The sequence below is a fragment of the Ranitomeya imitator genome, chromosome 2, assembly GCF_032444005.1.
Source record: "Ranitomeya imitator isolate aRanImi1 chromosome 2, aRanImi1.pri, whole genome shotgun sequence".
Classification (NCBI taxonomy): Eukaryota; Metazoa; Chordata; class Amphibia; order Anura; family Dendrobatidae; genus Ranitomeya; species Ranitomeya imitator.
The window spans coordinates 416,888,904-416,913,334 of record NC_091283.1 but is presented as its reverse complement, the minus strand read 5'-3'; the positions used below and the strand labels follow the sequence as shown (position 1 = coordinate 416,913,334).

Below are 24,431 nucleotides of genomic sequence, written 5' to 3'. Positions count from 1 at the left end.
GATGGGTGCAGCACATGACAGGATGGGGACGCAGGATGGGTGCAGCACATGACAGGATGGGGACGCAGGATGGGTGCAGCACATGACAGGATGGGGACGCAGGATGGGTGCAGCACATGACAGGATGGGGACGCAGGATGGGTGCAGCACATGACAGGATGGGGACGCAGGATGGGGACGCAGGATGGGTGCAGCACATACCAGGATGGGGATGCAGGATGGGTGCAGCACATGACAGGATGGGGACGCAGGATGGGTGCAGCACATACCAGGATGGGGACGCAGGATGGGTGCAGCACATGACAGGATGGGGACAGCACATACCAGGATGGGGATGCAGGATGGGTGCAGCACATGACAGGATGGGGACGCAGGATGGGTGCAGCACATACCAGGATGGGGACGCAGGATGGGTGCAGCACATGACAGGATGGGGGCGCAGGATGGGTGCAGCACATGACAGGATGGGGACGCAGGATGGGTGCAGCACATACCAGGATGGGGACGCAGGATGGGTGCAGCACATGACAGGATGGGGACGCAGGATGGGTGCAGCACATGACAGGATGGGGACGCAGGATGGGTGCAGCACATGACAGGATGGGGACGCAGGATGGGTGCAGCACATGACAGGATGGGGACGCAGGATGGGGACGCAGGATGGGTGCAGCACATGACAGGATGGGGGCGCAGGATGGGTGCAGCACATGACAGGATGGGGACGCAGGATGGGTGCAGCACATGACAGGATGGGGACGCAGGATGGGGACGCAGGATGGGTGCAGCACATACCAGGATGGGGACGCAGGATGGGTGCAGCACATGACAGGATGGGGGCGCAGGATGGGTGCAGCACATGACAGGATGGGGACGCAGGATGGGTGCAGCACATGACAGGATGGGGACGCAGGATGGGTGCAGCACATGACAGGATGGGGACGCAGGATGGGTGCAGCACATGACAGGATGGGGACGCAGGATGGAGCAGAACATGACGGGATGGGGACGCAGGATGGGTGCAGCACATGACAGGATGGGGACGCAGGATGGAGCAGCACATACCAATATAAATGCTCGCCACCCGGGCGTAGAACGGGTTCAATAGCTAATATATATATATATATATATATATTTATTTTATTTTTTTTTTTATTTTTTTTTTTTTATTTTTTCCAAATCACATCCTTTACCCCCATGAAAATTGAAGAGATAAAAGAAAATAAAAAATACACATATCTGGTATCGCTGCATCTGTAAAAGTCCAATCTAACAAATTAAAAAAGTAAAACTAACCTGAATCTGAACAGTGTAATTAAAAAATAAACTAAACACACCAGAATTTCTTTTTTTTCCTCTGTTGCAACATTGCAGGCGGCGAACAAAATATTATATCTATCACAAAGTGATATCAATAAAAATGTCAGGTCAGAGCACAAAAAAGTCCCATTGACCAAAAATGTTAAATCTTTTGGGTCTGCCAGAGCTGACAGCACGAGCCGCTGATCTCCTGACTGCAGCGCTGACGATGAGATGCCACGCTGCAGGCTGGAACAGACACCAGGAGCAGCGGCGGAGCAAACGATGAAGATTTGTGTTGCTGATGGGGTGGTTCTTTAGACTGGATACAACAGTAGCAAACTCTCAGCTGTGAGAACAGTAAAAGAATGATTTTGTTCCCTGACATGGAGCAGAGATCCTGCACGCACAGACTAGAAGACTAAACACAATCCTGTCCTAGGACAGACGTGGCGGGTAATTCACTGGGGACGTACCAGTATATTCCACGTGGCCTTCTTCTCCGGGGGCGTCTTGGCCAGTCCATGTAGCTTCTTCCTTCCCATGGAACTGCTCTCAAAAAAGGCTAAGAAATCCTCACGCTGCTCCCCACTGAGTGAGACGAAAGGGCACATGATTAGAAATGGCCGACAACCAATGACACCATTACGACCTCCACCGGTGTTGTCACCCAGCTCTCCCACAGTCCAGAGTGGCAAGTTCTTTTAAGAAATCTGGGTGACAACTCACATGGAAGGTGTAATATTCTGCAACTGCGCAGAAAGTAGACCTCCTAGGTGTCACATTAACATCTATCCGCTTGCCCATGGACTACAAGTGCCAGCTTTCTTAGCTAGGTGCAGGAGGAGATGGCAAAAGGGTTTTGCATAGTGATTACAGGTTGCAACCCCCCCCTCCGATCCAAGTTGCTAATGCAGGAACTGACAAGGAATTATGGGGGAGGGTAGATAAGCCCCCCAGTTTAACCTTTTTGTGTAAAGAGAGGAAGGAGATAACTTCAGGGTCTGACAATGAGTTGTCTGTCCCCCTGCACCTCCCAGCAGAACATCTGTGACATTCCTGCAGCGGTGCCCTCCATCCTCATGTATGTATACCCCCGGGGGTAGCAGCTGGGAACACAAAGGTTGGAATATGAGCAGGCTGTAAATGATCTGCCATCTGGACAAAGGGCAGCGCAGCCCTGCAGCCTACGCCATCAGTACCTGAAGAGAGAGCCGCTGCCTGGCGTCACCTGGGTGGTACTGTTGGACCGGCGGAGGTTATTGATGGCTCTGGGGGAGTCCCTCTGTTCAGGAGAGAAATCAGGTGACAGTCAGAGCACTATTGGTGGAAAGGAGATACGTTTCACCTAAATAAATCTGAAAGTGATATTCCTGGCTTTTAATCGACTTCTGGGAACTCAATAATCCCAGGAATCATAGTGACGCTTTGCCAGTTTAGTGCTGCATACCCTCTACCGTTTTTTAAACCCCTATATTAAAAAAAACAAACCTAAAACAAAAACGGTGATGTCTAAAAAAATAAACAAAATATAAAAAAGGAGATTTTTGTGTACTCACCGTAAAATCTTTTTCTCCGAGCCAATCATTGGGGGACACAGGACCATGGGTGTTATGCTGCTTGCCAACAGGAGGACACTAAATAAACACATAAAGAATTAACTCCTCCTCTGCAGTATACACCCCCTGACTGGCCAGTAATGACCCAGTTTAGTAGTAAAGCAGTAGGAGTTTAAAAAAAACCAAGACAAGTAAACTATGTCAAAACTGAGGAACAAATAACAACAACAACAAGCCAATAGGCTAACAGGGTGGGTGCTGTGTCCCCCAATGATTGGCTCGGAGAAAAAGATTTTACGGTGAGTACTCAAAAATCTCTTTTTCTCCTACGCCTCATTGGGGGATACAGGACCATGAGACGTCCTAAAGCAGTCTCTGGGTGGGGAGCAACAGCACTGCTAAAACCCCATGTACCACTGGCTTACTGAGGTACCGCTGTCTGCAGAATGCGCCTGCTAAGGGCAGCATCTGCCGAAGCCTGGGTATGAACGTGAGAGTGCTTCAGAAAAGTATGCAGACTGGACCAAGTCGCAGCTTTGCAAAGCTGTTGTGCTGACGCCTGGTGCCAAATGGCCCAAGAGGCACCGACCGACTGAGTCGAATGCACCTTAATCCCTGCTGGGACAGGAGTGTTCCTGACGTGGTAGGATTCCTGGATAGTTGAGCGAATCCAACTGGCTAGAGTGGCCTTTGAGGAGGCTAGACCTTTCCTATGTCCCTCCGGAAGCACAAAGAGGACGTCCGACTTACGTCAGGGAGCCGTCCGAGATACGTACCGCCGAAGAGCCCTAACTACATCAAGAGTATGGAGAGCTTTCTCGATACGATGGGTTGGTGCCGGACAGAATGACGGCAAGACAATGTCCTCAATTAGGTGAAAAGAGGAGACGACTTTAGGTAGGAAGGAGAGAGAAGTCATCAAAACTGCCTTGTCTGGGTGAAAAATCAGAACTGGGTGTCGGCAAGAGAGAGCCACCAACTCAGAGACTCGCCTGATTGACGTAATCGCCACTAGAAAGATCACCTTCCATGAAAGGCGGGTCAGAGAGATGTCCAGCAATGGTTCGAAAGGGGCCTCCTGAAGAACTCAGAGAACCAAGTTGAGATCCCATGAAGCCAATGGCATTCTATAGGGAGGGACCACCATTTAATTTGTCTTAAATGAAAAAACACAAAAGAGAATGAAGCAAAAAGCAAAACATTGATCATTTCGCACAAAACTCCAAAAATGGGCCGGACAAAAGGATTGGCACCCTCAGCGTAATACTTGGTTGCACAACCTTTAGCCAAAATAACTGCGACCAACCGCTTCCGGTAACCATCAATGAGTTTCTTACAATGCTCTGCTGGAATTTTAGACCATTCTTCTTTGGCAAACTGCTCCAGGTCCCTGATATTTGAAGGGTGCCTTCTCCAAACTGCCATTTTTAGATCTCTCCACAGGTGTTCTATGGGATTCAGGTCTGGACCGTGTTCTTTTCTTTGAATGCCTCTTTTTTTCTCCTGTAAACTCTATGTTGATGCCTTTGCCCAAAAAGCTCTACTTTTGTCTCATCTGACCAGAGAAGATTCTTCCAAAACGTTTTAGGCTTTTTCAGGTAAGTTTTGGCAAACTCCAGCCTGGCTTTTTTATGTCTCGGGGTAGGAAGTGGGGTCTTCCTGGGTCTCCTACCATACAGTCCCTTTTCATTCAGATGCCGACGGATAATACGGGTTGGCACTGTTGTACCCTCGGACTGCAAGGCAGCTTGAACTTGTTGGGATGTTAGTCGAGGTTCTTTATCCAACATCTGCACAATCTTTCGTTGAAATCTCTTGTCAATTTTTCTTTTCCGTCCACATCTAGGGAGGTTAGCCACAGTGCCATGGGCTTTTTTTTTATTTAAATAGATTTTTATTAACAATATAAAGAGGAACATCAGAATGCCATTTACATTGCATTATATCACATACACATTTTCTTATTTTAATAAACCCCAACATTACCCCAACTACCCCCCTCCCCCCCACGACAGCTCAGTCTCAATCTTCACCCCACTGAGGCCTTCTCTGCCTCGTGTAATTTATCCTCATCCAGGTCTTAGGAAACTCGACGACTATACTCCTCAATCCAAATCAAGCCAAGGAGACCATATTTTATTAAACATTTCTATATTCCCCCTTTTTTTTGTACACCCCCTTTTCCAATTTTAGACCATGTTGAACATATTGGAGAAATTCCATTCTCACAGGTGGTTCCGCATTTATCCAATTTCGTGCTATTACTTTCCTGGCCATGTAGAGTAGCCTAGCGATTGCAATCTTCCAAGTATTGTCAACTCCAATTTCTTCCACATATCCCAGCACGCATACTATCGGGTCTCTAAGAACTCTGCACTTATACGCTGCTTCAACTCGGCTCAAAACCACCACCCAAAAGGCAGCCAGTCTCGGACACGTCCACATCATGTGATATATTCCTGCATTCTCACTCGCACACCTCGGACACTCAGAATTGGCACGCAATCCCGCTTTGTATAGAACTTCCGGAGATTTATATACCCTATGCAGAATGTATAGCTGCGAGAGCCTATATGGTTCACTCAAGGATAGTCGCGGAACCCACTCCATCACCGATTCCCAGGTTTCATTTTCCATCGGTCCCACTTCTCTCTCCCACTTAGCTCTCGCCTTTATAGGGAAATCTAGCAGGAACGTGTGCATAAGGTCCTTATACAGAGTGGAAATAACTCCCCTTGTAGTTCCGTCACCACACACATACTCCAACACTATATCATCTTGAACCCTGATATCAGCCTTCTTATTCTGAGCTCTAAAGGCATGTCTCATCTGCGCATACTGATATTCCCCTGTGGATCGCAAACCAAATTCTTCCTGCAATTGGGAGAAGGACTTCAGTTCCTGTCGCTGGATTATCTGGTGAACAAAGCAAATTCCCTTATTCTGCCATTCCAATAGTCCTCCCAAGGCCTCAAATTCCGTTAAATTGTGGTTAGACCATATCGGTGTGAATTTAGTCAACCCTTTAACCCCACGAATCTGCCTTAGTCTATTCCATAATTTACGAATCAGGAACAGGGTTGGGTATACTTTCCCCAGAGCGCTCAAAGAGCCATCTTCCAAACACCTGGCCATCGGTCGTCGGTCCGTCACCTCTTCCATTAGCTGTTGTACTGCACTGGATGACGCCCCTCGCGCCCAGCCCTTCAAATGCTGGCTCTGGGCCGCAAAGAAGTATATTTCCGGGTTGGGCAAAGCCAAACCACCATCTTCCTTGGGTCGCTGAAGCGTCTCCAGGCTAATACGTGGATATTGTCTTCCCCATATCAAATTTCTAAAAAGGGCGTTAATCTGCCTGAACTTCCCCCGCGGGATCCAAATTGGTGCGTTATGTAGAACATAAAGAATTTTAGGCATCAGGACCATTTTAATAAGGTTTACCCTACCGACGACCGATAGATGTAGCTTATTCCAGGCATCTTCCTTTGCCTTGAGTACCCCCATAACAGGAGTCAAATTTCTTTGCAGGAACTCCGCAATTGGCACCGAAATCCATATTCCAAGGTATTTAAATTGGGAAACCACCTTCAGCCTCTCATCCCCAACATCCTCACTCACATTCTCTCCTACGTCATCCACTCTAAAAAGAACCGTCTTATCCCAATTAATTGTTAGTCCCGACACAGTACCACATCTCTCAACAATTTCAACGGCCCCTCTTAGTGAATCGTCTGGATCCGCCAGGAACAGCAAAACATCATCCGCGTATAACGCTATTTTTTCCTCTACTTTCCCATACCTAAACCCAGGGACCCCATCCGACTGGCGAATCTTAGCAGCAAGAGGTTCTACAGCCAACGCGAACAGGAGGGGTGAAAGCGGGCATCCCTGCCTAGTACCCCTAGCCAGCCCTATAGGTCGAGATAGCTCCCCGTTTACTCTAATTCTAGCGGACGGTAATGAGTACAACAGCTGTATCCAGGCCATAAACTGCGGACCAAACCCCATACATTCCAGCACCTGCCAGAGGTACCCCCATTTGACACTGTCAAACGCCTTATGTGCATCTAGCGATACAATCACTCTTCGACCACAGTTGTCAGACTCTACCTGCAAATTTACATATAACCTCCGCAAATTGATCGCCGTTGATCTATCCGGCATAAAGCCAGATTGGTTCGAATGCACCAGACTCGCAATAACACTAGAGAGGCGGAGAGCCAACACCTTGGCCAGAAGCTTGACATCAATAGTTAGTAAAGAAATTGGGCGGTACGACTCCGGTTTCCCCAAGTCCTTATCCTCCTTTGGAATGACCACTATTAGTGCCATGGGCTTTACACTTCTTGATGACACTGCGCACGGTAGACACAGGAACATTCAGGTCTTTGGAGATGGACTTGTAGCCTTGAGATTGCTCATGCTTCCTCACAATTTGGTTTCTCAAGTCCTCAGACAGTTCTTTGGTCTTCTTTCTTTTCTCCATGCTCAATGTGGTACACACAAGGACACAGAACAGAGGTTGAGTCAACTTTAATCCATGTCAACTGGCTGCAAGTGTGATTTAGTTATTGCCAACACCTGTTAGGTGCCACAGGTAAGTTACAGGTGCTGTTAATTACACAAATTAGAGAAGCATTACATGATTTTTCGAACAGTGCCAATACTTTTGTCCACCCCCTTTTTTATGTTTGGTGTGGAATTATATCCAATTTGGCTTTAGGACAATTCTTTTTGTGTTTTTTTTCATTTAAGACAAATTAAATGAAGATAATAATACCAAATAATTTGTGTTTGCAATCATTTTCAGGAAGAAACTGAGTATTATCTGACAGAATTGCAGGGGTGTCAATACTTTTGGCCATGACTGCAGGGCAAGGCCTGACTCTAAACCTGATAGGAGGAACTCCAGAATGGACGGAATGGAAAACACCAGAGGAGAACGTCCATGCGCATTGCACCATGAAAAGAAGGCGCGCCAGGTGCGATGATAAATGCGGATGGATGCAGGTTTCCTAGCCCGAATCATGGTAGAAGAAACCCCTGGAGAGAATCCGGCTTGGGCTAAAATCCAGGATTCAACAGCCATGCCGTCAAAGACAGGGCCCCGGAGTTCTGGTGGCAAATCGGGCCCTGTGAGAGAAGATCCATGCAATCTGGAAGCCGCCAGGGGACGTCGGCGACCATTTGGACGAGTTCCGCGTACCATGCTCGACGCGGCCAGTCCGGCGCGACAAGGATCACCGGTCTCCCCTCTGCCCTGATCTTATTGATGACCCTCGGGAGCAGAGGAAAAGGAGGAAATATGTATGGCAGCTGGAACCGATGCCACGACAGGACCAGAGCATCTGCTCTGATGGCGCAAGGATCGCGGGATCGAGCAATGAACTGGGGAACCAGGTTGTTGAGCCTTGAGGCCATGAGATCTACATCCGGCATCCCCCAGCGAAGACAAGTCTGCTGGAAGACTTCCGGATGGAGGGACCACTCGCCCGAGGCAAGACCTTGGTGATTGAGGAAGTCTGCTTCCCAATTCTCCACACCCGGTAAGTGGATCGCAAAGATGAGCGAATGATTGGTCTCGGCCCAGCGTAGAATGTGGGTGACTTTGCGCATGGCCGCCCTGCTGCGGGTTCCCCCTTGCGGGTTGACATACGCCACCGCCGTGGCGTTGTCAGATTGTATTCTGATGGGATGGCCTGCGAGAAGGTGGTGAAAATTGCGTAAGGCAAGTGTGATCGCTCGAATTTACAAGACATTGATTGGGAGACGCGAATCTCGTGTGGACCAACGACCCTGTGCCGTGTGGTGATTGAAAACTGCGCCCCAGGCCAAAAGGCTGGCATCGGTGGTCACCACTAACCAGCGCACCGGGAGAAAGGACTTTCCTTGGTTCAGGGAAGACTGTAGCGTCCACCACCTGAGGGTCTGCCTGACCTGTGGGGAAAGGCGAAAGCGACGGTCGAGGGAAAACGGACTCCTGTCCCAGGCTAACAGCTGAGGGACTGGGCGGGAGAGCTTGTACGCTCCCTGTTGTAAGGACAAGACCTTCTCTGGAGGGAGAATGACTAACCCATGGGAAGAGTCCAGAATCATGCCCAGGATGAAGATTTGCTGAGCTGCACTGGAGATGATTTCTCAAAGTTGATATTCCAACCCAGGCGAGAAAGAGAATCCACGGTGATACTTACAGACTCCTCGCAGGCAGAAAGGGACGGACCCTTGATTAATAGGTTGTCCAGATACGAATGACTACCACTCCCCGAGCGTGAAGAATGGCCATGACAGCTGCCATGAACTTCGTGGGACCATGAATAGGTTCGAGGAAAACCCCTTGAACCTTTGGTCTCGAGGGACCGGAATGATGAACACCGTCCCTTCGAAGCACCTGTGTGGCCTGAAGAAGATCTGATGCTCTTGATTTGGGGGGAGAGGACTGGAAGAAGCGTGGGGGGGGGGGGAGGGGGGGAATGGAAGAAAACTCGATTTTGTATCCGGAGAACACTAACTCTTTGACCCACTCGTCGTGAACGAACGAGAGGCAATTTTGACAGAACGAAAGAAGACGTCCGCCTACTTTGTCGGTGTCCGCCGGACACATTGACGAGTCATTGTGTAGAAGGTTTAAGGGATGCAGATGCCTTAGGGCCAGAAGGTCTCGGTTTCCAGGAACGGTTAGGTCTGTATGAGACCTGGGGATTTCTGTCTCCCCGCCGTCCCGAACCAGGAGCAAATGAAGTGGATGACCAACTGGAGTTGTTATGAAAGGACCGGAACCGAAACTGTTGTTGATTCCGAAAGGGCCGGGTAGGTTTTTGCTGAGGAAGAAATTTACTCTTTTCTCCGGTAGCGTCAGAAATGATTTGGTCTAGTAAAGGTAAGGTAAAGAAGTCAGCGACTTTTTAGAAGCAGAATTTGCTCGCTGTTCTGGCTTGGGGAGGATCCCCGAAAAGAGTCCAATGCCTTGGCCAAAGAATCCATAGAACGTGACAAGGAAGCGGCCCACTCAGGAGGGTTAGGCTCGGCGGAGGGCATTGGATGTGGGGGCAGAAGACGGTTGCGCACAGGCTGGGTCACAGTTCTGGCACAAAGGAGTATTGTGGGCACGTGGCAAAGCAGAATTGCAAGTGGCACATGAAGTAAAAAAGTGTGCTTTTTATTGCTCCTTTTTGCCTCCTTAGATTGAGACATAGTGTATGTCTATTCTCTCCAATAAACTGCGATAGCAGGGCTATGGGTGCAGAGAAGGGGTTAAGCTTTTCCCTATAGTGTGGACCAGCTTACCCACGGTCCTGTGCTGGTGTCCCCAGAGAGGAAGAGAGAAGCGTTTTCGGCTGATTTCCCTGCAGAAGTGGAGTCCCAAGATGGCGCCCGAGATTTGCAGGGCTCTTCTCGTTCAGAGAGAGAAGCGCCTGAGTAGTGGGCAGTGCTCCGGCGGTGATTTTAACTGCGGCCTAGTCTGGCTGAAAAAGCCGGGGACTAAATTTATGGAGCCTGCTGGCGGGCCGCAACATAGCGCCGAGTGATCACCGCTGGCGTCTAGCCAGCGGCACCTCTCCCCAGGGACCCGGACCGCACCTTCCCACGCAGGCAGCATGAAGAAGATAACTACTCACCGCCACCGAGCAGAGATGCAGCCTCCTTTGCGAGGGAATAAGCTCAATCGATCCTCCCTTTGCCGGGGGATGGAGAGCGTCTGTTCATCTTCATATTTGCCTGCCGCAGGGGACTTACGGCTCTACCTGCCGCAGGGGACTTACGGCTACTGTGGGGACTACGTGACGCCGAGGTGAGGGCTTGATTGCGGTGGAGTCGGGGAGATGCACATAAGAGCCCATACTCTATGTGCTCGCCATCTTACAGGGGGGAGATCAGAACCGTATAGGAACCGTCGCCCTAGCGTAGATTAGGCGTGCCCCATTCGTCGCAGGAGAGGTACGGGGAAGTATACTCGCCTGTTGATGGTTCGGGGTAGAGCGGACCCTAGAAAGGAATCCGTCCCCCGCTTCATTCCATTAATTAAAAAATAAAATAAAAAACAGGGTCTGAAAACAGACCCAAGTGCCTCCTACAGACACTAAGCAAGAACTGGGTCATTACTGGCCAGTCAGGGGGTGTATACGGCAGAGGAGGAGTTAATTATTTATGTGTTTACTTAGTGTCCTCCTAGTGACAAGCAGCATAACACCCATGGTCCTGTGTCCCCCAATGAGGCATAGGAGAAAAATTACATATTTGGTTCTGGCTATTTGTGTAATTGTATGAACTACAAAAAACAAACATTGATTGCATGCAGTTATGGAACAAAAATGAAGTGGCAGAATCACTGTTTTTTTATCACTTCACCTCCCAAAAATGGCATAAAATGGAAGTTGTATAGACCACAAAATGGAGATGGAAAAAACTACAGCTATATTCAGACCCATTTAATTTTTTCACTCTGTTTCATTGCAGCCATTTGGTAAATTCAAAAAAGTTCATTTTTTTCTCATTAATGTACACTCTGCACCCCATCTTGAATGAAAACCCCCTAGATATTTTTGCAAATTTAATGAAAAAGAATAACTGAAATATGACATGGTCATAACTCATAAGTATTCAGACCCTTTGCTCAGACACTCATATTTTAGTCACATGCTGTCCATTTCCTTGTGATCCTCCTTGAGATGGTTCTACTCCTTCATTGGAGTCCAGCTGTGTTTAATTATACTGATAGAACTTGATTTGGAAAGGCACACACCTGTCTATATATGTGTAAGTGCACACGTTGCAGATTTGCCTGCGGATTTTCTGCACTAAATCCGCAGCTCTTGGGAGAAAACGCAAGTGCGCTATTGATGCGCTTTTTTGGTGTGTTTTTGAAAGCTAAATAAAGATGTATTATTGAGCAAAAAAAAGTAAAAAAAATTGTAATGCAATTTCTTGTCCAACCTCCTCTTTTACATTTGTGCAACCCACACTCCATTACACACAAGATAGATATAAATATAGATAGATAGATTTATGATTAGATAGATCTACTGTATGTATCTATCTATAGATATATGTAAGGATAGATGTAGATAGATGTATACACGTTGCAGATTTGACAGTGGAATTTTCTGTGCAGATTTTGCATTTCTTGGCAGAAAACGCAGGTAAGAATCTGCACTGTTTTTGGTATGTGCACACGTTGCAGATTTTTGTGCGGATTTCTTCCTTTTTTTACCCCTGTAGATTTCTATAATGGAATGGGTGCAGAAACGCAACAGATCTGCACAAAGAAGTGACATGGTCCTTTTTTGAATCTGCCTTTTCCGTGCAGATTTTTCTGCACCATTAGCACAGCATTTTTTTGCCATTGATTTACATTGCACTGTAAATCACTTGCAGATCTGCAGCGTTTCTGCGTGAAAAAAAAAGCTGCAGATCTGCAGAAAATCTGCAACGTGTGCACATACCCGAAGGCTACTTTCACACATCAGTTTTTTTCCGTCAGGCAGGATACGGCAAATTTTTTTAAAAAAAGGATCCGTTGCAAATAGTGAAAAACTGATGCAACTGATCCGTTTTTTTGAGAGAGAACGGAAAATGTGCATTATTTGAATAGAAAAATGCATGAAAAACCGGATTCGGAGGCTGGATTCATCATTTCACATCTCAGTTTCATACTTTTTCGCCGAATCCGTCACTGGGCATTTTTTCGCCGGACAGAAAAAAAACGTTCCTCTGTACGTTTTCTCCGTCCGCCGCAAACAGCTTTTTTGACGGATCCGGCAAAAAAAGGATGAAAAGTGTGGCCATCAGGCGTAATCCGGCACTAATACAACTCTATGAGAAAAATAGGGATTTTTGTGTAGTCACCGTAAAATCCTTTTCTCCGAGCCAATCATTGGGGGACATAGAACCATGGGTGTTATGCTGCTGCCACTAGGAGGACACTAATACAGAAAGAATAGCTCCTCCCCTGCAGTATACACCCTCCTGCTGGCTCCAAGTGAACCAGTTCGGTAACAAAGCAGTAGGAGCTTAACATTTAACCAGGATGAACTATGTCAAAACCAAGGCAACACAGAAAACCAAAGCCGTTAGGCTAACAGGGTGGGTGCTGTGTCCCCCAATGATTGGCTCGGAGAAAAGGATTTTACGGTGAGTACACAAAAATCCCTATTTCTCCTACGCCTCACTGGGGGACACAGGACAATGGGACGTCCTAAAGCAGTCCCTGGGTGGGGAACAATCAACTGTAATTGCTCCTTGTACCCACAGGTTGCAGATGCGGCACAGCCGCCTGCAAAATTCGTCTGCCGACGGTCGCAGCTCTTCAAACTTGTGCTGCCGAAGCTTTGTGCCGGATGGCCCAAGACACAACCACTGACCGAGTGGAATGATCCTTAATCCCTGCTGGGACAGAATGACCTCTGACTCGGTAGGACTCCCAAATAGCTGAAAGAATCCATATTACTATTGTTGCCTTGGAAGCGGGAAACCCCTTCCTTGGCCCTTCTGGGAGCACAAACAGGGCAACCAACCTGCGGAAGGCCCCGTCCGCGAGACGTATCTCTTGAGAGCTCTCACTAAATCCAGTGTGTGGAGGGCCTTCTCAATGCAATGTACTGGTGCCGGACAGAGAGACGGTAAGACAATCTCCTGATTGAGATGAAAGGATGAGACAACTTTTGGCAAAAAGGATGGAGATGTTCTCAAAACCACCCTATCCTGAAGAAAATTCAGGAAGGGAACTTGACAAGACAGAGCCGCCAGCTCTGAGACTCGTCTAATGGACGTGACCACAACCAGGAACAGGAATGCAATCTTCCTTGAAAGAAAAGACAGGGAAACCTCCTGTAGAGGTTTGAAAGGAGCTTCTTGCAAGACTCTGAGGACCAGATTAAGCTCCCATGGTTCCAACGGCATATTATAGAGCGGCACCCTATGGGAGACTCCCTGAATGAACTTCTTCACTTGTAATCTGTTAGCAATCCTGCGTTGGAACAGAACGAACAGGGCTGAAATCTGCCCCTTGAGAGGACTAAAGGCGAGACCTAAGTCCAAACCAGTTTGTAAAAATTTGAGGATGGAAGGAATGGAGAATTCAAGGGAGAACGTCCCCGGTCGTTGCACCAGGAAAGGAAGGTCTTCCAAGTGTGATGATAAATGCGCATAGACGTAGGCTTTCTAGTGCTGATCATGGTAGAGATGACTTCCGGAGAAACCTGCCTGGGTTAGAACCCAGGACTCAACGGCCATGCCGTCAAACACAGGGCCTCGGAGTTCTGTTGGTAAATGGGGCCCTGTGAAAAGAGGTCTGTGCGATTCGGTAATCACCAGGGAACATCGGCAACTAGTTGAACTAGTTCCGCGTACCACGCCCGGCGCAGCCAATCTGGCGCAATAAGGATTACCGGTACTCCCTCCGCTCTGATCTTCTAGATGACTCTCGGCAGAAAAGGGAGCGGGGGGGAAATATGTACGGAAACCGAAAAGGATGCCACGGGAGTACGAGTGCATCTGCCCCGATAGCTGCTGGATCGTGGGACCGAGCTATGCATTCGGGAACCTTGGAATTTAGCTGTGAGGCCATCAGATCCATGTCCGGGGAGCCCCAACGACAGCGGATCTGGTGGAAGATCTCTGGATGGAGAGATCACTCCCCGGAGTCGAGGCCTTGACGACTGAGGAAAATCTGCCTCCCAATTGTCCACTCCCGGATGTGAACCGCAGAGATCATTGAGCGGTTTTCTTCGGCCCAACGGAGAATGTAGCCTACCTCATTCAAGGCTTCTATGCTGCGGGTTCCCCTTTGTCGGTTGATGTATGCCACTGCAGTGGCATTGTCGGACTGAATCCTGATGGGACGACCCACCAGGAAGGGATGGAATTGGAGAAGATCTAACCTGATTGCCCGAATTTCTAAGATGCTGATCGAAAGGCGTGATTCCTGAAGAGACCCGCGGCCCTGAGCAGTGTGATGTAAGAACACCGCTCCCCAGCCTAGAAGACTGGCATCTGTTGTCACAACTAGCCAATATACTGGAAGAAAAGACTTCTCTTGATTCAGGGAGGCATGCTGTAAGGGACGGAGGTGTAATTGGGCGAATGGAACCGCCTCCAAGGCTGCCACCAACCTGCCGAGGACTCTCATACTGAAGCACAGAGAGTGAGTGCGAGGTTGAGAGAGAGCTTCTGAGCTTCGCGCTGTAAGGCTGAGATCTTTTCCGGGGGAAGAAGCACCAACCCCTAGGACGAGTCCAGTATCATTCCTAGAAGGGAAATTCTCTGAGCCGGTACTGGGGAAGATTTTTTTTGAAGTTTATCTTCCAACCCAGGCGAGAAAGAGAATCTGTTGTGATGTTCTCAGCCTCCTTGCAGGCACGGAAAGAGGGGCCTTTGATAAGGATATCGTCTAGATACGGTAGCACCACCACTCCTCGGGTGTGGAGTATGGACACGGCAGCCGACATGACCTTTGTTAATACCCTGGGGGCCGATGGCGAGGCCGAAGGGCAGAGCAACGAATTGGAAGTGTTCCTGAACTGCGAAGCGAAGAAACCTTTAGTGAGAAGGTAAAATAGGAATGTGGAGGTAAGCGTCCTGGATGTCTATAGACGCCAGGAACTCGCCTTTTCCCATGGAGGCGATGACAGGACGAAGCGATTCCATCCGGAACCGTCGCACCATGATGAACGTGTTCAGCAGTTTTGGGTCCAGTATGGGCCATACTATACCGTCCTTCTATGGAACCATGAAGAGGTTCGAATAAAAACCTTGAAACCGTTCGCTTTGAGGGACAGGAATAATAACTACGTATTTTCTCAGAGAGCTTATAGCTTGGAAGAACTCTGAAGCTTTTGCCCTGGGAGGCTAGATAAGAAATCTATCTCGTATCCGGAGAAAACTAAGTCGCGGACCCACTCGTCGTGATAACCAAGAGCCACGCAGCACTGAAGAAAAGCAGGCGGCCGCCTACTTTGATGGTGTCCCCTGGATACTACAGGGAGTCGTCGTGTGGAGGATCTGCCCGTTCTGGAGCCTCTGGATCCCGACTGCCTAGGCCTGACTTTCCATCAAAGGGAAGGTTTATAAGAGAACCACTGTCTCCATATTGTGCCTGGCCGGAACCGGGAGATGTGGGAGTAGAGAACCAGTTTGAGTTATAACGAAAAAAATCAGGACTGAGCCTGTGGTTGTGGAAGATAATTACTCTTCCCACCGGTGGCGCCGGAAATCAATTGGTCGAGCTTTTTGCCAAAAAAGGCGACCGCTCTGATATGGTAGTTAAGGCAATTACTTTTTTGGAAACAAAATCCGCACGCCAGTCCCTGAGCCATAAGGACCTCTGGATGGTGATTGCTGCCTGCTTGAGAAGCACAGTTAGCGGCATCCAGGGACGCGGTGACTACAGAATCTCCAACTTTGGCTTTATGAGTAGCGAGGGTCTGCTATCTCAGGGGGACGATTGGTATCCAGCAGCGCCTCGGCCCCCGCAGTGTATTCACGGTAGATGCAGTGGGCCAATGCTCAATCCACCGTCGCCATAGTCAGGGAGGGGGTGGAGAGCTTCTGCCGCCATGCGTCATCCGCTGTATCAGTGGAGATACAGAGGGGGACTGCACAGACGTCATACATATTTTTGTCTGGCTATGCACGTGGCTCCAGGAGAGGTAGATGGAGGGCTATTCCATGTGGTCGCCTGCTATGGAGGGGGGAGATCGGAATGCAAAGGAACCGTTACCCGGGGGCTAAATTTTAAACCTGCGGTTGCGGCCTGCACCAGCACCGCGACCGCTATTAGCGCCCTTCTTAAGCCACACTCCGTCATTGAATTGCCGCACTGCGGACCACCCACGGACCCAGGCTTTAATGTGCGGACCTTCAATACCCCGGGGACCAGGAATCCCCCAGCGCCTCGGCCCCCGCAGTGTATTCATGGTAGATGCGGTGGTCCGGTGCTCAATCCACCATCGCCATAGTCAGGGAGGGGGTGGAGAGCTTCTGCCGCCATGTGTCATCCGCTATATCAGTGGTGATGCAGAGGGGGACTGCACAGACGCCATACATATTTATGTCCGGCTAAGCACCTGGCTCCAGGAGAGGTAGATGGAGGGCTACTCCATGTGGTCGCCTGCTATGGAGGGGGGAGATCGGAAGTGACTTCAAATGTGATGTGGTCCCTTAAAAAAAAAAATGGGAGTTGTAAAAATGAGAAATTGCTGGTCAACTTTTAACCCTTATAACTCCAACAAAAAAAAAACTTTGGTTCCAAAATTGTGCTGATGTTAAGTAAACGCAGGTAATATCAAAGAAATTTTACCACTATCATGAAGTACAATATGTCACAAGAAAACAAAGTCAGAATCATCAGGATCCGTTGAAGCGTTCCAGAGTTATAACCTCATAAAGGGACAGTGGTCAGAATTGTAAAAATTGGCCCGGTCATTAACGTGCAAACCAGCCTTGGGGGTAAAGGGGTTAAAATAGGGGGACCCCCCCAAAAAAAATGACGTGGGGTCCCCCTATATTTTATAGCCAAAAAGGCTACGAAGACAGCTGCGGGCTGATATTCATAGCCTAGAGAGGGGCCATGGATATTGCCCCCCCCCCCCCTTCCCCCGGCTACAAATACCAGTCCGCAGCCGCCCCAGAAATGGCGCATCTGTAAGATGCGCCAATTCCGGCAGTAAGCCCCTCTCTTCCCACTCCCCTGTAGCGGTGGGATATGGGGTAATAAGGGGTTAATGTCACCTTGCTATTGTAAGGTGACATTAAGCCCTGTTAATAATGGAGAGGCGCCAATTAGACGCCTATCCATTATTAATCCTATAGTAGTGAAACAGTTAAATAAAAAAAAGACACAGCCAGAAAAAAGTATTTTAATATTCTTAATTTCACCATACTTACCATTCTCGATTGCCTGCAAAAAATTTAAAATAATAAACCAACCGTATACTCACTTTCCGCCGTAGTCCAACTAATAACGAGTGTTCCACGACGATCTCCCCTATAGAACAGTGACATCGGGTGATGTCACTGCTCTATGGGCCTCCAGTGACAAACTGACAGGAGACAATGGCTCCTGCAGTTCATCACTGAAGAGGTTATCAGAGTTCAGGCTCTCACTTTATGGCAAAGCTGCGTGGGAATTTTCCCACACAGCAGTGCCACAAGTGAGAATAAGGATTATTTTCACAGCGGCGGAGGAATACATTGCGGAAGGATACCTTCCGTCAGTGTATTGCCGGAGCCCCTGGAGAGCGGTCACATCAGCTTATGTGGCTGCTCTCCATGGGAGATCATCGTGGGACACTCGTATTCATTGGATATCTGCGGACACAGGGAGTATATTGTTTATTATTTTATTATAATATTATTTAATTTTTTAAAGGTGAGCAAGGGCTTCGGGGATCAAGGTGATGGTGAGTATGTACTCTGTTGTATGTACTGTATGTCTATATGTATGTACTGTATGTCTATATATATATGTTGTATGTACTGTATGTATGTACTGTATGCAGTATGTACTGTTGTATGTACTGTACGTCATATGTTGTATGTACTGTTGTATGTTATGTTTTGTATGTACTGTTGTATGTACAGTATGTCATATGTTGTATGTACTTTATGTTGTATATGTGTGTGTGTGTGTGTGTGTGTGTTTTTTTTTCTTTTTTACATTCAACACATTAGCCGGATGATGGGACTACTACTGACACACACACACTTAAAGACCCCCCTCGACAGCCCTGCAGACCCCTGACAGCCCCGGCAGACCCCTGACAGCCGCGCACAGACCCCCGACAGCCCTGTAGACGCACCGGCGGCAGCCCTGCACAGACCCCTGACAGCCCCGCACATGCACCGGCAGACCCACTCACAGCCCGCAGACCCCACCCGTACACACATACATACACGCACACAGTCACCGCCCACACACTCCCTCCTCCCGATCTTCAGTGTTTCATCCGCAGCTAAACCGCAGACCTTTTTTACATCTGCGGTTTTGCTGCGGATGTTCCTGACTCAATGCAAGTCAATGGGTGCAGAAACGCTGCAGATCCGCACAGAGAATTGATATGCTACGGAAAAAACAACGCTGCATTTCCGCGCGTTTTTTCCCGCAGCATGTGCACAGCGGATTGGGTTTTCCATAGGTTTACATGGTACTGTAAACCGCATGGGAAACTGCTGCAGATCCGCAGCATCAAAAACGCTGCGGATCCGCGGTAAATTCCGCAACGTGTGAACATGGACTAAGACCTCACAGCTCACAGTGCATGTCAGACCAAATGAGAATCATGAGGTCAAAGGAACTGGCCAAGGAGCTCAGAGACAGAATTATGGCAAGGCACACATCTGGCCAAGGTTAAAACAGAATTTCTGCAGTACTCAAGGTTCCTAAGAGCACAGTGGCCTCCATAATCCTTTAATGGAAGAAGTTTGGGACCTCCAGAAGTCTTCCTAGACCTGGCCGTCCAGCCAAACTGAGCAATCGTGGGAGAAGAGCCTTGATGAGAGAGGAAAAGAAGAACCTCAAGATCACTGTGGCTGAGCTCCAGAGATGCAGTAGGGAGATGGGAAAACGTTCCACAAAGTCAACTATCCCTGCCGCCCTCCACCAGTAGGGCTTTTATGGCAGAGTGACTCGATGGAAGCCTCTCCTCAGTGCAAGACAAATGAAAGTCCACATAGAGTTTGCTAAAAAAAAACACAGGAAGGACTCCCAGACTATGAGAAATAAGATTCTCTGGTCTGATGAGATGAAGATAGACCTTTTTGGTGATAATTCTAAGCGGTATGTGTGGAGAAAACGAGGCACTGCTCATCACTTGCCCAATACAATCCCAACAGTGAAACATGGTGGTGGCAGCATCATGCTATGGGGGTGTTTTTCAACTGCAGGGACAGGACGACTGATTGTCATTGAAGTAAACATGAATGTGGCCAATTACAGAGACATCTTGGATGAAAACCTCTTCCAGAGTGCTCTGCACCTCAGACTTGGCCGAAAGTTCATCTTCCAACAAGACAATGACCCTATGAACACAGCTAAAATAACAAAGGAGTGGCTTCAGAATGTTAAATATTAATTATTACCGTAATTGAATTATTCTTATTCTGTACTGAGCACATTGCTTCTTGCTGACATTCCAAAAGTTATTTCTATATATATATATAGCTCAGAGTATAAGTCAATGCCATATACAGAAGACACGTGGTCTGTGGGACATATAAATAGCGTATCTTAGGAGGGTGGGGGGCTTTTTGTCACATGGGGGCTGCCACCTCCTGCCTTCACCATCATTCTCCATGGACATGAGACAAGTCACAAGGAACAACAGCTGGTAGCCATGCCATGATTCTACTCCATGAAAGTAAGATGACTTCAAAGTTCACACAGACAGACGGTTTTACCATCCAGGACTTTGGGAAAGATGAGTAACAAGACAAGCGCTGATATTTACACATGGACAATCTGTTCGTAACTATTTCATCTACTTTTATGTTTTGCTGCAATGTGGTTTTTCTGTGGACAATTCAATAAACCACTATACTTTTCATGAGAATACCATGACATTTTTCTTTAAGAGTAAGCACCTGGTAAATAGTCCTGATTAAATAAATGTGCGAAATTAGCATATTTTAACACAGAACAACTATGTAATTGTTCTTGACTGGCCCAGCCAGGGCCCTGACCTAAACCCAATTGAGCATCTCTGGAGAGACCTGAACATGGCTGTCCACCAACCTTACGGAACTGGAGAGGATCTGCAAGGAAGAATGGCAGAGGATCCCCAAATCCAGGTGTGAAAAGCTTGTTGCATCATTCCCAAGAAGACTCATGGCTGTACTAGCTCCAAAGGTGCTTCTACTCAATACTGAGCACAGGGTCTGAATACTTATGACCAGGTGATATTTCAGTTTTTCTTTTTTAATAAATTTTTAAAAATTACTACATTTCTGTTTTTTTTCAGTCAAAATGGGGTGCAGAGTGTACATTAATGAGAAAAAAATGAACTTTTTTAATTTTACCAAATGGCTGCAATAAAACAAAGACTGAAAATGTAAAGGGGTCTGAATACTTTCCGTACCCACATTATATACATATACATAATGTAAATATTTTCAGTATCTCTATATATTGACCTATACAAGAAAGTGACAAGATAATTTTTATAGCTAAATTAATGTCATAAACCCCCCCCTCTTCCCCCCCCCCAAAAAAAAAAAAAACACAGCAAAAATTACGGTGATGTAGACAGAAAATTAAAAAAAAAGTAAATGCTCTTGAAAAAAAGGGGAGGAAAAGACAAGTGAAACAATGAAAAATGAAAAAGAACTTGAGCTCTATCTACTATATAATGGTCTAAGGGTCACTTCCATCTTTCTGTCCGTCACGGATATTCATTGGTCGCGGCCTCTGTCTGTCATGGAAATCCAAGTCACTGATTGTTCGCGGCAAAACAGCCACGACCAATCAGCGACGGGCACAGCCCGGCGGCAACATGGCCGCTCCTTCCTCCCCGCACTCAGTGCCCCCTCCATACTCCCCTCCAGTCAGCGCTCACACAGGGTTAATGGCAGCGTTAACTGACCGTGCTATGCCACAGTGTAACGCACTCGGTTAACGCTGCTATTAACTCTGTGTGACCAATGTTTTACTATTCATGCTGCCTATGCGGCATCAATAGTAAAAAGATCTAATGTTAAAAATAATAAAAAATCGTTATATACTCACCGTCCGTCGGCCCCTTGGATCCACAATAGGCCTTTTCCGCTCTCGACGCTCTGGTGACCGCTCCGTGCTGCGATCTCGCGAGATGATGACGTATCGGTCTCGCGAGACTGCTACGTCATCATCTTGTGAGACCGCAATGCACTCTTGAGACAGGAGCGCGCGAGGAGCGTCGGTAACCGCTTCGCTTGGATCCGGGGGCTCCAGAAGGTGAGTATATAACTATTTTTTATTTTAATTCTTTTTTCAACAGGGATATGATGCCCACATTGCTATATACTACGTGGCCTGTGCAATATACTACGTGGGTTGTGCAACGTGGCTGGGCAATGTACTACGTGGCTCTGTGCTATATACTACATGGGCTGGGCAATATACTACGTGGCTGGGCAATATACTACGTGGCTGGGCAATATACTACGTGGCTGGGCAATATACTACATACTACGTGGCTGGGCAATATACTACATGATTGGGCAATATACTACATGACTGGGCAATATACTACATGACTGGGCAATATACTACGTGACTGGGCAATAAATATACTATGTGTCTGGGCAATATACTACGTGGCTGGGCAATATACTACGTGGCTGGGCAATAAATATACTATGTGTCTGGGCAATATACTACGTGGCTGGGCAATATACTACGTGGCTGGGCAATATACTACATACTACGTGGCTGGGCAATATACTACATGACTGGGCAATATACTACATGACTGGGCAATATACTACATGACTGGGCAATATACTACGTGACTGGGCAATAAATATACTATGTGTCTGGGCAATATACTACGTGGCTGGGCAATATACTACGTGGCTGGGCAATAAATATACTATGTGTCTGGGCAATATACTACGTGGCTGGGCAATATACTACGTGGCTGCGCAATATACTACGTGGCTGTGCAATATACTACGTGGCTGGGCAATATACTACGTGGCTGGGCAATATACTACGTGGCTGGGCAATATACTACGTGGCTGGGCAATATACTACGTGGCTGCGCAATATACTACGTGGCTGGGCAATATACTACGTGGCTGGGCAATATACTACGTGGCTGGGCAATATACTACGTGACTGGGCAATAAATATACTATGTGTCTGGGCAATATACTACGTGGCTGGGCAATAAATATACTATGTGACTGGGCAATATACTACATGGCTGGGCAATAAATATACTATGTGACTTGGCAATATACTACTTGACTGGGCAATATATTACGTGGCTGGGCAATATACTACGTGACTGGGCAATATACTACGTGGCTGGGCAATATACTACGTGGACATGCATATTCTAGAATACCCGATGCGTTAGAATCGGGCCACCATCTAGTATTACATATATTTACATGGAGCGGCATGGCGACTTCTTACCACCTGGTTTCCTCTGGTCCTGGTATCAGTGATTACGGAGATGGAACGTGACATGTGCTTGGCGCTCCCAGCACTGCTTGGACGTCGGGTCACGGAGACCTGGGATCCGGTTAGCGCAAGCTCCCCATTATTCTCCCCACCCTGAGGCGAGGGGGTGCTGAGAGGACTCTGCATGGGCACCTGTTGGAAACGCAAATATGAAACCCATCACCTTTTTCAGGTACCAGTCTCTATATTAGAGGCTCAGCCTCCTGGGTGCGGGTACCAGTCTCTATATTAGAGGCTCAGCCTCCTAGGTGCGGGTGCCAGTCTCTATATTAGAGGCTCAGTCTCCTAGGTGCGGGTACCAGTCTCTATATTAGAGGCTCAGCCTCCTGGGTGCAGGTGCCAGTCTCTATATTAGAGGCTCAGCCTCCTGGGTGCAGGTACCAGTCTCTATATTAGAGGCTCAGCCTCCTGGGTGCAGGTACCAGTCTCTATATTAGAGGCTCAGCCTCCTGGGTGCAGGTGCCAGTCTCTATATTAGAGGCTCAGCCTCCTGGGTGCAGGTACCAGTCTCTGTATTAGAGGCTCAGCCTCCTGGGTGCAGGTACCAGTCTCTGTATTAGAGGCTCAGCCTCCTGGGTACAGGTACCAGTCTCTATATTAGAGGCTCAGCCTCCTAGGTGCAGGTACCAGTCTCTATATTAGAGGCTCAGCCTCCTGGGTGCAGGTGCCAGTCTCTATATTAGAGGCTCAGCCTCCTGGGTGCAGGTGCCAGTCTCTATATTAGAGGCTCAGCCTCCTGGGTGCAGGTACCAGTCTCTATATTAGAGGCTCAGCCTCCTGGGTGCAGGTACCAGTCTCTATATTAGAGGCTCAGCCTCCTGGGTGCAGGTACCAGTCTCTATATTAGAGGCTCAGCCTCCTGGGTGCAGGTACCAGTCTCTATAATAGAGGCTCAGCCTCCTGGGTGCAGGTGCCAGTCTCTATATTAGAGGCTCAGCCTCCTGGGTGCAGGTACCAGTCTCTATATTAGAGGCTCAGCCTCCAGGAATGATGTGCAGAATGTGCTCTGTATAAATATTGATAGAACTCACCCACCTTCCGTCTTTTGCTTCTAGAACTTCCGTTTGCCCCTCGGGTGTTTGGGTCGTAAAGCCCCCACAACCTCCTTTACGGCACAGAACGGACAGTAAATAACTGACAATGTTACCCACAGACTTCCATGGCAGCGACCCACAACAACCTAACAACGTGTCAGAACTACGTGCTCATTGGCCGGCGCATAACCTCACTTGCACGTGATTGGCTCTCCGTCCATCACTAATACGGAGGGGCGGGGCCACGCGCAGCAGTTTGGTGGAGACCACAAAGGGGCGGGGCTAGGTTGCGCTGTGCCTGATGATGCTGATGAAGCCTCGTTTTGTCCTTATCGCATGGAAATCGCTTCCGTTTATCCACGATCCAAAACCGCAGCATCAGAA

General features: G+C 48.0%; 1 protein-coding gene across 6 annotated transcripts in view; it reads right to left on the bottom strand.

Annotated features, from left to right (window-relative positions):
• CEP131 (centrosomal protein 131) overlaps nt 1–24,211 on the bottom strand; it is an 87,913-nt gene extending 63,702 nt beyond the window's left edge. For 3 of the 6 annotated variants that reach the window (XM_069750769.1, XM_069750771.1, XM_069750773.1), the window contains exons 1-4: nt 24,049–24,211; nt 22,966–23,145; nt 2,499–2,581; nt 1,773–1,887 (exon numbers count right to left, since the gene is read on the bottom strand). In XM_069750769.1, coding sequence (XP_069606870.1) covers nt 1,773–1,887; nt 2,499–2,581; nt 22,966–23,139 — 372 coding nt within the window. In that variant the 5' untranslated portion in view covers nt 23,140–23,145; nt 24,049–24,211. Of the gene's footprint in view, nt 1–1,772; nt 1,888–2,498; nt 2,582–22,965; nt 23,146–24,044 lie in introns of all 6 variants that reach the window. The other 3 variants (XM_069750772.1, XM_069750770.1, XM_069750774.1) reach the window with 3 other exon arrangements.
• Nucleotides 24,212–24,431: the final 220 nt, after the last annotated feature.